The sequence below is a fragment of the Paecilomyces variotii genome, assembly GCF_004022145.1.
Source record: "Paecilomyces variotii strain CBS 101075 chromosome Unknown C8Q69scaffold_1, whole genome shotgun sequence".
NCBI classification, from domain to species: domain Eukaryota; kingdom Fungi; phylum Ascomycota; class Eurotiomycetes; order Eurotiales; family Thermoascaceae; genus Paecilomyces; species Paecilomyces variotii.
The window spans coordinates 4,800,746-4,815,088 of NW_021167140.1; the positions used below are offsets into that span (position 1 = coordinate 4,800,746).

Sequence of the window (14,343 nt, forward strand, 5' to 3'; positions counted from 1 at the left end):
TAATTATTAAAAGTATTAGCTTAAGGATAGGTATATTTAGTTACTTATTATAGTCTAATATAATATAATAATATTATTATTCTAGACACTATATTGCTTTTAAAAAAGCTTTATTAATTATCTAATTAAATCTAAATTATAGTTTAATGCCTATTATATATATATAGGCAGCTATATTTAAAGGATTCTTAGCTATTTTAATATTATAACAAGTAGCTGACCTTTTATTAAATAAACTAATCCTTTTTATAGAGCTAATAGACCTTATTCTTAATAAATAATTATAAGAAGAGATTAAGATAGCATCTATATAGCTAGAGAAGACTTATATAAAGATCTCTTATAATATTCTAATAAAGTTAGTTTATAAAACTATTTCTTTATTATATATTTTCCTATAGGAGACTCTTTATTAATTTATAGAATAAGAACTAAATAATATCTGTCCTATTATGTTAGAGATATATTAGGGTTTATTCCTATATTTAAACATTTAAGGCTATTAATAATTAATACTATAGTTAGTATTAACTATAAATCCTATTATTTTATTAAATTCCCCCTTATTATAGTAGTAGGAAGAATATTATAATATTAAAGTTAATCTATTGCGCAAATAAATTAATAATATGCTTAAATAATTAAAGATACCTTAACTATAATTAAATAGCAGCAATTTTTAAAATTAAAGCTAGCAGTTTAAGCTCGCTATTAATAATCTAAATATTAAGAATCTTAATATCTTTAATTAAAGTATTTTACCTAAGAAAGATAGCTAGTAATAAAAAACTATTTAATCTATTATAAAGAATTAAATTATAATATTGCTAGACCTAAGAATCCTTAAAATTATTTAATTTTTAGACTAGCTTATTATTACTAATATCTAGCTAAAGCTAAATAAGTAATTTAGTATTATTAGATCTATATATTAGGTTAAGCTCTGCTAGGAATTTATAGAGCTTATTAATCTCTTTATATTAATCTTGCCTATCTCTACCTATATAAAGATAAAGTATATTCTTACTAAGCTTTAAGATTTTAATACTATGCTAAAAGATCTCTTTTATAATTAATTCTTAAATTTTATTATTAAATAGGAGTTTAGCTAGGCAAATAATTATTTTAAATAGTTTTATATTACTAGCACTATTAAATACCTAGATATTAAAAATCTAGATATTAGAAAGATATTAAAAGACCTTATCTAATATAAAAAGACTATTACTAATATTAGATCTATATAGAGACTAATAGTTTAAAATACTCTAATAATATTAAAGCCTATAATAAGGTCTACAGATTTAAGACCTAGAGCTCTATAGAAACTATATAGTGTCTATAATAAATTAGGCTATATTATAGAGAGATATTAGATAATATACCCTAAACTATATCTATTGTAGAATTAGAATAATATAATCTCTAAATCTATAGTATTATTAAATCCTAATCCCTTAGTTTATTTTATAATCTATTAAATTAATAGTATCTCTGCTATACTGGGAGTAATATCTATATATTATATAAAGAGGAATTAAATACTAGATATTAGATTAGATATCTACCTAATTACTTAAAGAGAGGTATTTCTAGTATTTAAATCTATAAGAATTTCTACAGCTTACTTTAAGGATATTTATAAAAAATAATTATTATCTTAAAGAATTAATACTATTCTAATATAATTTAATAATATTCTATTATTTATCTCTAATATTTATTATGCTTTAGAAGCTAATAATAATATTCTATTATTTATTTTATTAAAGAGCTAAGGATTTAAGATCTCTATAGATAAAGATAATAAATATTTTACTATAAAGACCCTAGAAAATAGCTGTTTTTATAGTATTATTATTCCTAAAGGGTAAAAATATCTTATATATCTTATAATATCCTCTCTTAATAAATAGATTTATATTGTTTTATCTATTACTGCTATAAATATTTCTAAATAGAATATTACTACTTAATTAGTTAATCTTAAACTATTTAAAGCCCTATCTCCCTATTATATTACTAGATTCTTAATAGAGTAGTATTAAATTTTTAGTTATATTAATTAAGGCGATCTGCTCTATTTAATATATAATCTCTTTTTTAGTATTATTATTATAGAAGCTAAAGATCTCTTATTCTATATTATTTATTAATAGGCTAAAATTATTAAATAAGTCTTATAAAGGCCTATGCTTAGAGCTATAGTATCTGCTAAATATTTTTATATTAATATTATTAATAGTAGATATATATTAGATTATAAAATAAATAAAGACCTCCCTAATTATATTAAGATAAAATATACGCTATTAATTATAGATAATACTATCTGCTATAGATAGGTATATCCTATAGTAAATAGAGCTTATATTCTGTTCTTTATTAATAATTTAATATATTAATTAAATATAGAGGGTTTTATAATTATATATATCTGATTAGATAATAAGCTTTATATTAAAGCTCTAGATATTTTTTTTAAGACACTAGGCATTGCCTATAAACCTATAGCTGTTTATATACCTTAGCAAGATAGTATAAATAAATGCTCTATAAGGACTATTATAGAGTAAGCCTGAGCTATAATAATTAACTCTAGCTTAAAGCACTTTCTTTAGCTATATATTATTTAGTATAGTATATATATTATAAATTAAATCCCTATTTTAGTTCTATTATTTTATAACTATACTTTAAGAGCTATATCTTATAACAGTAATATTAAGCCTGTTAAATAGCGCGTCTTAGTTTAAGCTTAGAAGAATGCCCCTATTATAGCTTTATACCTGTACTAATTTAGAGCTTTAGTATATTATTTATTAACTGGCCTTAAAACTTTATTAAATAAGCTTCTCTTAAAGGGTAAATTAGTCCTTTTTTTTAATATATCTAATAAAAGCAATATATTATTACTAAATACTGCTACTAAAATAGTAGTATAAATTCTATATTTTTATATAAATAATATTGCTATATTAGTAAAGCCTAGCCCTAAGCTTTATAAGCTAGCGCTTATTATCTTAGCTATTATATTAAATTTAACTAACTATAAGGATCCTGCAGTATATAATAAAGAAATTAATTTTATTAAAGATTCTAATATTATTTAATACTAACCTATTAATTTAATAAGAATTTATATAATTTTATTTTAGGAGAAATTAAATATTCTTAAGTTATATAAAGCTATTATAATATATATTAAAGTTCCTTAGTAGCAGGAAGCTATAAAGAAAGAAATTAACCTATTAGTAAAGTAAAAATACTAGTATTTAGTCTATTAAGATAAGCTCTTCTTTAGGACCTATCCTATATCTAGCAGATAGGTATATAAAAAGAAAAAAAGTCCTAATAATTTAATTATTTATAAAGCTTACTAAATTATCTATAGTAATATATTAGATAAGATTATATTTAATATAATAACCTATATTTTAGTAGTCTTTACTATAACTACTAATATATTAATAGCCTCTATTATTTATTACAGCTAGGCTATTCTTTAAGCTAATATTATATAGGCCTTCTTAAATAAAAAATTAAAATATAATATCTATATATTTTAGCCTATTAGCTTCTATAAAAATAAAGATAGTATTTTAGTTTATAAACTGGATTAAGCTCTCTATAAATTAACCCCCTTTATAAAGATATAGTATAATACTTTAGTAGAGTATTTACTTAGTGTTGGCTTTAGGCTATCTCTATATAACTCTTACCTTTAAATCTCTATTATTATAGAAAATATCTATATTATTATCTATATTAATAACTTTTCTATATATGCCTTTAAGTAATCTATTATTTAAGTAGTTTATAATAATATTTCTAAGTAATTTAAAATAAAGAACTTAAGGCCTATTAAGTATTATTTAAGAATAAAAGTCTCCTATAATAAAAAGGATATATAGCTTACTTAAATAGAGTATATATATAAATTTATCTAATCTTTTAGATAAAAAGATTTTAGCTATATAGAATCTTTTATAGATTCTAAGCTTTAAATTAATAATAAGCCTAGTTCTATAGTTAATACTAAAGAATATTAATAAGATATTAGCTGCTGCTAATAGCTAGCTATTAAAACTTACCTTAATCTATTTAAAATTATAAGCTTATTAATTAAAAAGAATTTTTGTCTAATTTTAAAAAGCTATATAGCTTTAAAGTATATTATATACTATTTAGCTAAATACCCTAACTATAGTATTATATACTATAAAGGTAATAGAGATATTAAACTCTTATAAGTCTATTATAATTCTAATTATGCTAAGGATTATAATAAATATTATTTTATCTTTAGATATATTTTTATATTTACTAGCAGACCTATTTTATAGAAAATCTGTAAATAAACCTATATCTTAATTAGCTCTAATAAGGCAGAATATATAGCTGCTTTTAAAGCTGCTAGAGAAGCCTAGTAGATATATTATTTAATAATTAATATAGATATTATAAAGAATACTAGTCTAATTATTCTAAATATTAATAATAATAGAGCCTAAGATTTAATCTATGCTTCTGCTAGCACTAAATACTTTAAATATATTAATATATAGTTCTACTATATCTATAATATACTTGCCTAAGGTATAATTAATTTAAAATATATTAATTTAGCAGATAATATTATTAATAGTTTTATTAAGGGGCTAATAATTCTAAAATTCTAGATATAGCTTAGGTAGCTTAGCTTAACTATAACTACTTAACCATATAACTAAATTATTTATTTCTTTATTTTTATATACTATCTACTTTCTAGTTAGTCCTATTTATTTATATTTAGTTATTTAGATAATTGCTATATATTCCCTAATGCTTAATATAAGGGTAGGTGTTAAAGGCCCCCTCCGGCTGCCCCTTTCGGCGCCCTGCTCCCTAGTGATCACGTGACCTAGGCGAGCCCATATAGGCTTCGCCTAGCTCCTAGATCCAATCAAGCAAGCTTTCTCCAGCTTCCTTCAGTTAAGGCTGAGGCGGAAAAATGACGGGGCGGGAAGTCTATCAATACCGCTCTTTGCTTAAACTCACTTGTACATACTTGCATTCACTGCTCTGCCCGTCAGCTCACTCATTCACTCCCTCGTTTCATTCACTGTTCAGCATGTCAGTCAAGAGATAAGAGGCCTGCAGCTTCGGCTGCAACACTTGTCACTCACACGTGACAAGGGCCAACACCGTCGGATGCAGTTTCTCCGCGCCGCTCAAGGACCCCCGCGATGCCTCACAAGCACAAGAAAACGAATAAAGATGCCCAGAAGAATGGCTCAAAAGGGTCTGATGACAAGTCGGCCCCTCTGGAGCCAGATGCTGTGTCTCTGCCACTCCTAGCCACCACGAATTACCGAGAAATCCATCAAAACGAAGCGGAAGCACTGCGTTCGATCTACGGCGATGACTTCGAAGAAATAGAGAACAGACGTTCAGCGTGGCATGTACGTACATGGACTCATGATTGCAGTATGCTCACATGCTAACGGTTGTCTCAGCAATCCTCAGATGTCGCATTCAAGCTTCGACTGCGAGCCTCCTCGAATCCTGATATCGCAGTCGTCTTAGTAGTCGAGCTTCCAGCGACGTACCCGAAGACCGCGCCGCAGCTTTCCTTGCAAGAATTAAATGATCTCCGTCGCGGAGCAAAATCAAGGATCGAGGATATCGTTCGGAACAAACCTAAAACCTTGCTCGGTTCTGAGATGATATATGAGGTTGCGCTGTCTATCCAAGATACTCTCGAGGACGCAGCACAGGCGCAAGCGGAAGACAAGGATATCCCAAGCTTGGAGGAAGAACGCATTGAACAGGAGGCAGTCGCGATCCAGCACGCTGAACAACTCAGGCAGGAAGAGCTACGTAAGCAGGAGGCAGAAACAGCAGAGGAAGAACGAACGCTACAGCAGCTCATTCAGGACAAACTCAAGCAACGAGAACGGTCTAGGATCTCAAGGAGGAAGAGTCGCATAGCCAATATGGATGGCAATCTGCTGGAGCCCACGGAGGAGACTCCGGGTGTCATTACTTTCGACCCTCCTCTGGTCATGAATGACAATGAAGGCCAACCTCTGGTTTTCCGTGGTATCTGGGGGAAGACTATGCTCAAGAGCACGCACGACAAGGAGACCTTCACGGTTCGGCCGGCAGTCCGCGATAACAAGGACAAGCTGCGCGCACCCCCTCTTCTTCTGAAAGAGATTTTTCTTGATGAGCAGGGCCCCGAGACACCAGCTTTCCGCCAAAAGATGCGGACCAGCGAGGACAAGCTGGAGTCACTAAAGAAATTACGACATCCCAATCTGGTCGACTTTATCGGGTTCAAGATCCATAGACCACTCGATGCGTACGATTCTTATGACAACACATGGCGCATATACGTGCTATTTGAATTCGCAAATAAAGGGTCATTGTCCGAGCTATTGGACATTATCGGCAGCGTCTCTGTAGAGATCATTCGTTCTTGGATGCTTCAGCTTCTACAGGCACTTGAGTATTATCATCGCTGCGGCATATCTCATGGCAACATCAACTCTACTCGTGTTTTTCTTTTTCGAAGCCCAGCGGGCGACACGACTGTAAAATTGCAGGCAAGCGTTGAGGAAGCGTTGCCCCATCCCTCAGGCACGAAGCAATCTCTGGCAACCTCAAAGTCACCATTTTGGTTGCCACCAGAGCTCACTCAGGACAGTGTGTCGGCAACGAATAAGACCGACATATGGGATCTGGGTATTGTGTTTCTCCAGATGGCATTTGGAAAGGATGTTCTACAGCGGCACACATCTGCCAATGCTCTGATGGGTTCACTCGACCTCTCAGAGCCGCTTCAAGATCTGCTCCACGAGATTTTCAGACCAGATCCTAAGAAGCGCCCTGGAGCCTTTCAGCTTCAAGCATCCGAGTTCTTCCGTGTCGATGTCCCATTGATCATGCCCAGAAGTGCATCGAACTCTGTTTCGCTTCAAAGACGCCCTAGACTTGATTCTCAGGGTGTGATGCCTGCCTTTTCACGGTACGGCCAAGATTTCGATGAAGCAGGTCGCTTGGGAAGGGGGGGTTTTGGCCAAGTGGTCAAGGCAAGAAACAAGCTAGATGGTCGTTTCTACGCCGTGAAAAAGATTTCCCAGACATCCTCTGCGGCACTCAAGGATACTTTGTCGGAAATTATGTTGCTTTCACGACTTAATCACCCCTATGTTGTACGATACTACACCGCATGGCTGGAAGAAGACTTCGACAACGTCGATGAAGAGGCAGTATCCTCCACGGATGGGGACCCTCTGTCTAGCCGAGATGAAGGTGACGGGGATGATGAGACCGAGTATGAATACAGTACGACTGGTGGCCTTGATTATATCAGTTCGAGTGGCTATCCTAAGGTCGAGTTCGGCTATGACACAGATGAGGAGAACGATGGGACGGCCACTGAAGATAACGAATATGTAAATGGAGATCATACGTCAACGAGCGACGGTCGAGAACTTGCTCGAATGACGTCGGGCTCCCAAGGTCGGCCCGTTACCACGACACTGTACATACAGATGGAGTACTGCGAGAAGCACACTCTTCGCGACCTGATCAGGAATGGACTCTACGATGATATTGACAGTTCATGGCGTCTATTCCGCCAGATCTTGGATGGACTGAACCATATCCACGGCCATGGCATAATACACCGGGATTTGAAGCCTGACAACATCTTCATTGACGTCGCTAACAACCCACGTATCGGAGATTTCGGTCTGGCTACAAGTGGCCAGTTTTCCACTGCGGTGCTCTCCTCTGGAGCAGCCGAATATGCTGGCAACTTCACCCGCAGCATCGGCACCACCTACTATGTTGCTCCAGAGATGAAATCGGTCGCCGGTGGTAACTACAACGAGAAGGTGGATATGTATTCTTTGGGTGTCATCTTCTTCGAGATGTGTCATCCCCTCAAGACAGCCATGGAGCGTGACCAGACCCTACAAGCAATTAGGGAAAGGGTTCATACGCTTCCTGCGACCTTTGAGCTTCCGGAGAAAGCTGTGCAGGGCGAGATCATCGAGTCGCTTCTCAGCCACCGCCCAAGCGAACGCCCCTCAGCCGCAGACCTTCTTCAGAGCGGTAAAATCCCACTTCAGATTGAAGAAGAAACATTCAGACGAGCGATCATTCGTCTTCTTTCAGAGCCAAACTCTCCAGACTACAAGAGAATCCTCTCCGCGATTTTCTCCCAGTCTCCCAAGAGATTTGAAGACATTACGTGGGATCTGGACTCTCGCGGCACTCCAGCAGCAAACGAAATGCTCGTTCAGGGATTGGTGAAGGAGAAATTGACCGCCATATTTCGAAGACACGGTGCAGTCGAGACTTCGAGGCAGCTGCTTTTCCCTCGGTCAGGGCATTATGGCAATGGCGTCGTGAGACTCTTAGACTCCGCAGGTAATCTGGTCCAGCTTCCTTTCGACTTGACTCTTCCAAACGCTCGCGCGATCCCGCGTCAGCACACTTCGCTCGAAAGGACATTCGCGTTTGGTACCGTCTATAGGGAATCTCCTCATGGTGGTGAACCTAGAACCCACAGGGAAGCTGACTTTGATATCGTCTCCCACAATACTTTGGATCTCGCCTTAAAGGAGGCCGAGGTCATCAAAGTGCTCGATGAAATCATCGAAGAGTTCCCGCCATTACGAGCCGTGCCCATGTGTTTCCTCATCAATCATTCGGACCTGCTCGCTGTGATCATGGAATTCTGCCGTATCACTCCTTCTCAGGTCCCCGTTGTGAAAGAGGTCATCAGCAAGCTGAACGTGGGCAAGTGGACCATGCAGAAAATAAGAAGTGAGCTTCGTGCCCCTTCCATAGGCGTTGCGTCTACTTCTCTAGATGATCTGGCGAGATTCGATTTCAGGGATACTCCAGAAAAGGTGTTGCATAAATTAGAGACGATCATGGAAGGCACGGAATACACTGAGAGGCTCCCGCCGATATTCGCTCGCATCAACGGTCTGATTTCGTATCTTCAAGGCTTTGAGATCAAGCGAAAGGTTTACGTGAATCCCCTGAGCAGTCTGAACGACAAGTTCTTCAGGGGGAGTATCCTCTTCCAATGCGTCTTTGACAGCAAGAGTCGTGATGTATTTGCCGCTGGTGGTAGATATGACCGACTGATCCAGGAATTCAATCCTCGGGTCCTCTCCAGTCGGTCCCAGCCGCATGCAGTCGGTTTCAATTTGAGTTGGGACAAATTAAGCAGCAGCATGTTCGACTATCTGAAAGCGACAAGTAAAACATTCTTGAAAAGTTCAGAGACGGAAACCGGGGGATTTTGGCGCACTCGAAGAGTAAGATCCCAGTCCCAGATATGAGATTAGTTATCTGACAGCAGCAGTGTGATGTTCTCGTTGCGAGCTTTGATGCCACTGTTCTGCGTACTGTGGGTATCAAGACTGTCCAGGAGCTATGGGCGCACAATATCAGCGCTGAGCTTGCTGTTGATTCTTCATCACTTGAGGAGCTCCTTGCAAGATACAGAGATGACAATCATGGTTGGATTGTCATTGTGAAGCAAGATAGCAGAGAGCGTGGCTTGAAGGTCAGAAGTCTTTTCCCGAAGGAGGAGTTCGACGTGAGGAGCTCTGAGCTAGTTCCCTGGTTGCGAAACGAGATCCGCGCACGCAATCAACGCGAAGGTACCGCGGAACATCCAAAGCTGCACAGATTGTCCAACCAGCAGGAAGGCAATCTCTCTGCCGGTGATCGTGGAAATGATGTGCGCATCTTGGTCTCACAGCACAGGAACAAGAAGACCAACAGAAGAAATATCGTGGAATCTGGTAAGCTTATCACTTTTTACCGTTACTATACTGCATCTTTCTAATCATGACTGCAGCTCTTCTGCGCGCTCGTGAAGTAGCTGACAAGGCACTTAACGGCCCTATCGCTGCCATCGACACGAGAGACGATGTCCTCGACGCAATCAGAGACACACGCTTGTCCGACCCCGACAGCTGGCGCACTGTCATCCAGAGTGCGCCTCTGACTGAAAGAAAATATCTAACTCAAGTGCATGAGTTACTCAATGATCTTGCAAACGAAAGTCGTGACGCCGATGACGGCAAGGAGAGCTACTCGAACGCATTTATTTACAATTATCGCACGGGATCGTGCATCTATTACGATCTGACGCGTGGAAATGAGAGATGAAAGTTACGACGACAGGAGTTCATGTCTATTGGTGGTTATCTGATGTCAACAAGACAGATCTTGGTCTTCCAGGTATTACATTTGTAACGAGGAATGACTTTTTTGAGGTTATCGATCGAGAAACAGGATTTCCCCTTTAGGTATCGCTACTATTGTACACTATGTATGCAGAAAAAAACAGAGACCAATGAAGCATTGCTATGGTTTCAATCACTTTCATCATCACTGCCGTAAGCAACCAATGGACCTGCCGTTTTTTGAGGCGCCTGCGTCGTGATATTTGCTCCCGCAAATCCTTTTAAGGCCGCTAAAGTTGAACTTGAGATAATTCCACCACCGCCTGCTTCTTGTTGAGGCTGTTCCGTAAATGCGGGAACAGGGGCGCTTTCAATAAGCCGCCGCTCTTCCGGTGCCTCTAGCTGCTTCGACTGGTCTGTCGCCTCCAGCTCCTTGGCCCGCGCATACCACACCTCATCTGGTGGTTCATAGCCATCCAGCCCGAAACTTCCCTCAATCTTTTTTCTCTTGCGAGCCTCTGGGTCTCTGCCTTCCAGCTCCGCCACGAATTCTGCTGGCAGTGCCCTGCGCACCGCTTCAGCGGCCTGCTCATCAATTCTCTGAGCCTCACGCTTCTGCGCCAGAGGATTCGGATCCACAGTCGCCCAGCGAACATTGAGCACTTCATTATGATCAAGACTCTGATGGGCCATGGCTTCTTTTGCAAATTGTGAATTCGCCTCGTTCGAATACGTAACGAAAGCAACACCGCGCGAGGTCAGAACTCGAATACGTTCGATCTGGCCCCATTCCGCGAAGTGGCGAGAGACCACCTCCTCAATGTCGTCGGTAACGTGTATCCTGCCTACGTAGAGAGTTCGATTCTGCCGCATGAACGAGCCAACGCCACCCATGTCGTCGCGGTAGTCGCTGAACTTGTCGCGGCCGAAACAGTCTACGTTCGGGTTGAACATGTCGTGTATGGTAGGTAGACGATGAAGATATTCGCATTCATGTCCTTTGGGACTGTATCCTTCAGATTAGCATCGGAAGGGATGACGCTTCATGGACATATAAAGAGCTAACTCACCAAACACCCCGAGCGAAAAACAGACAGAAATACGATCCAGGCACCTTATCAGCGCGCGTATATCCACTATCCTTAGCAATATTACATCGCGACGGAGCATGAGTCTTAGAAAGGTATTTATCCTCGCGATCACCGCCTAGAAAATGTTGCCCTCGCCGTCAGCCTCTTTCAATCTCTCCATGCGCATGGATTTCCCAACGACTCACCTGACCATTTATTATACCAGATATTAAACACCGTACCCGTCTGAGGCGGTGGTTCTGATTTGATCGTCGACGGGTCGACTTGCGGTCGCGCAGGTCGTCGTTTGCGACGGATTATCTTCTTAGTCTTCTTCTCTCCTTCGTTGCCGCCGTCCGTGGACGTGATTGCGTTCTCGGCATTTTGGGTCGTGAGTGCGTTTTCATTCGTGGAGGTTTGATCTGTTGTGTTCTCGTCTCGCTCCACGGGTGGAGGACTCGTTGTGGATGCCATAGCTGCTGTTTGGGGACCTGGTCGGTCTCATTTGCGACTTGCGATGAAGTCGTTGATAGTCTGGAGAGCTATCTGGATTATGTAATGATTCGCGGGTAGTTTGTTAGTTAATGCCTCAGGCAGTAACTATATTCTATGGAATGCCGTTCATGTATGTCTATATTGTGCGAGATGGGAAATCTAATGGGTATTAATTCTTGCTTCAACTTATACTTATTTGAAGGCTGTTGAGATTTTTTAAATGTGAAGCGTGGTGGCCAAGAGGATGATCATACCCGGCCCTTTGTACACTACATATAGTATGTAACTATGTAACAGTGCTTAGTCCTTATATAATTACATGTACGGCTATCAATTACCTGGACCCTCATTGCACTTTGGACCGTTTAGCAATCATCAGTATTTCCGTAGCCATTTACGCCAGGGCATATATATGGATCCAACTCTTGATCTGCAATTACAAGAATTGATTATCTAGCATTACGGCAGCTAGACTCTTCCAGCATGGATACTGACGACGTATTAACTGCTTGGTATCTACGGACGTCTTTAGACCATCAAGAATAGCTCTTTACAGATGACGAGATTTCTCGGATCGAATTAATCCGCATAACGTTATCTACACATTTCTCATTTGGCAACTATCGAAACGACATCCTCATCTGCCACGACATGACCCAATCCAACTCTCTGCGGGATATGTCTTGCGCTAGCGCCCCATACCAGAGCGTACTTGAATGTCTCCTTTAGTGTGCGGTGGATATGGTCGCACACGTCTTCGATAGTAGAGTTGCTGCGCACAATGAGCGCTTCGTTGAAATCGGGGTCGACTCCTTTTCTATACGGTGATTTTGTGGTTAGTCTCTTTCTTCGTTTGTTTGGGATTCGAATCTGGAGGGGAAAAAGGGGGAAAGAAGTTGCCTACCGCTTGGTGTATATTCGGATTAGTCGTAGTTCTTTCCAGACGCGCTCGACGACGTCGTCGATTCCAAGATCGAGCTCACAGCTCATTACGATCGTGTGTGGTTCGCGAGCGAGTTTGTCGAGAAAGTCGATGCTCACACTGTCGATTTTGTTGTATACGTAGAGACTGCTAGATATTAGTGCGGGTGTTCGGCTGTTTATCATATGGGAAAGTATCTTGCGTACCATTTAATGTATTTCCTGTGATCCTTCATGATTACATCGATAAGGTCATCGACGGTAGCTATAGCGCGAGATAGAAATTAGTTATTTGCCAGAGACAGGTGAAAGGCGGGAGGGTGGGTATATTGATCATACCGTCTTCATCTCTTATCAACACTTCGCAGTTGAGAAGTTTGTAATCTCGAAGAATGTTGGAGATCATTTTTTCATCGATGTTCTTCGGTGGCGTCTGGAAAGTGATCTTCATGCCACCGGCTTTCTTGGGCTTCAGGTAGATATTCCTGATCGACGTTAGTCATTCATGATCGAAGACAGACGATGCCAGAAAATGAGGAGAGCATGGACTGCAACATACGGAGGTTCCCGATTGAGTCGAATTCCAACAGCTTCTAATTCAGCTTCCAACAGGGCGCGCTGCTCAGCTCGTTTCGTAGCATCCAGGACCATCATAATCAGATCACTTGTCTAGAACCCGACAGATCAGCCTCAGAGACTCCAATCCATTAATACAGAAGACGCCTACGTACTTTCGCCGCAGAAATGACCTGTCTTCCTCGTCCCTTACCCTCAGCAGCACCCTCGATGATACCCGGAAGATCAAGAATCTGAATCTCAGCACCACCATACTCCAACACGCCGGGAATAGCTGTGAGCGTCGTAAACGAGTAAGCAGCAACTTCACTCTTCGTCTTGGTGATCTTGGACAAGAACGTTGACTTTCCCACGGACGGGAAACCAACGAGTGCCACACGTGCATCACCACTCTTGCTGACATCGAATCCTGCACCGCCACCAGAGCCTGCACCACCGGTGGGTTCCAGTAGTTGGGCTCTTAATCTGGCGAGCTTTCTATACGGCGGGGTTTAAGTCAGTGACCAATGATAATGGTGCAGAGAAGGAATGTATCTACTCACCCTTTCAGAAGACCAAGGTGATATTCTGACATGAATGAGTTAATAAAGGTTCTCTTTTAAAATAAACCTTCCAGAAACAGTAATATCCCACCTGTCGCCTTGTTCTCTGTTTAAACTCATTAATTAGCGGGGTCCATTCAGAGAAAAAGAAAAGAAAGAGGATATTCGAAAGATCTTACTCTGCGTCCTCCGCATCTCATCTTCGATCCTACATAGAATCCCGAGTCAGATCATGCATAAATACCCTTGATCAGGACGAATCATCTCTCACTCTTTGATCTTCTCTGTGATGTTCACCATTTTGGCGGTAGTTGGAGAAGAGACCCCGCGATCAGATTACTAAAGAAAGCGGACCACCCTAGAGGGGCAAAAAGGTCTTCAGAGATTCTGTTGAACAAGATAAACAAGAATACAAAATCAACGCCAAGGGGCGAGAAATATTTCTCCGGTTCTATGAGAGTCGTGAACAGGATATTGCCGAATATCAAATTCATGAAAGCGAGCGGCGCCAAGCCTTTTGAAGCCGGAGGT

General features: G+C 39.4%; 3 protein-coding genes across 3 annotated transcripts; 1 reads left to right on the forward strand and 2 right to left on the reverse strand.

Annotated features, from left to right (window-relative positions):
- Positions 1-5,231: 5,231 nt before the first annotated feature.
- On the forward strand, positions 5,232-10,191 carry C8Q69DRAFT_397062 (anticodon binding domain of tRNAs-domain-containing protein; the record flags this gene model as incomplete). The annotated part of the gene is made up of 4 exons (XM_028627767.1): positions 5,232-5,447; positions 5,502-9,329; positions 9,377-9,821; positions 9,878-10,191. The coding sequence occupies 4 exons, from the start codon at positions 5,232-5,234 to the stop codon at positions 10,189-10,191; spliced, it is 4,803 nt and encodes a 1,600-aa protein (XP_028490019.1).
- Positions 10,192-10,294: 103 nt separating this feature from the next.
- C8Q69DRAFT_56955 (putative cell cycle control protein) lies at positions 10,295-11,984 on the reverse strand. Its single transcript, XM_028633795.1, has 3 exons — positions 11,485-11,984; positions 11,279-11,414; positions 10,295-11,214 (listed from the first exon to the last, which is right to left on the reverse strand). The coding sequence occupies exons 1-3, from the start codon at positions 11,750-11,752 to the stop codon at positions 10,398-10,400; spliced, it is 1,221 nt and encodes a 406-aa protein (XP_028490020.1). The 5' UTR covers positions 11,753-11,984; the 3' UTR covers positions 10,295-10,397.
- A 283-nt stretch (positions 11,985-12,267) lies between these two features.
- Positions 12,268-14,287, reverse strand: C8Q69DRAFT_454673 (putative GTP binding protein). Its single transcript, XM_028629719.1, has 10 exons — positions 14,084-14,287; positions 13,992-14,020; positions 13,904-13,918; positions 13,813-13,837; positions 13,426-13,747; positions 13,254-13,363; positions 13,034-13,179; positions 12,902-12,959; positions 12,678-12,842; positions 12,268-12,590 (listed from the first exon to the last, which is right to left on the reverse strand). Exons 1-10 carry the CDS (start codon positions 14,110-14,112, stop codon positions 12,383-12,385), a joined length of 1,107 nt encoding a protein of 368 aa, XP_028490021.1. The 5' UTR covers positions 14,113-14,287; the 3' UTR covers positions 12,268-12,382.
- Positions 14,288-14,343: the final 56 nt, after the last annotated feature.

Coding starts and splice junctions, on each gene's coding strand:
- C8Q69DRAFT_56955 (XM_028633795.1), bottom strand. CDS start 11,752: ATGGCATCCACAACGAGTCCTCCACCCGTGGAGCGAGACGAGAACACA. Junction 11,415..11,484: donor CTGGTATAATAAATGGTCAG/GTGAGTCGTTGG, acceptor AACATTTTCTAG/GCGGTGATCGCGAGGATAAA. Junction 11,215..11,278: donor TTTTTCGCTCGGGGTGTTTG/GTGAGTTAGCTC, acceptor TGAAGGATACAG/TCCCAAAGGACATGAATGCG.
- C8Q69DRAFT_454673 (XM_028629719.1), bottom strand. CDS start 14,112: ATGGTGAACATCACAGAGAAGATCAAAGA. Junction 14,021..14,083: donor ATCACAGAGAAGATCAAAGA/GTGAGAGATGAT, acceptor GATTCTATGTAG/GATCGAAGATGAGATGCGGA. Junction 13,180..13,253: donor CGACTCAATCGGGAACCTCC/GTATGTTGCAGT, acceptor AACGTCGATCAG/GAATATCTACCTGAAGCCCA.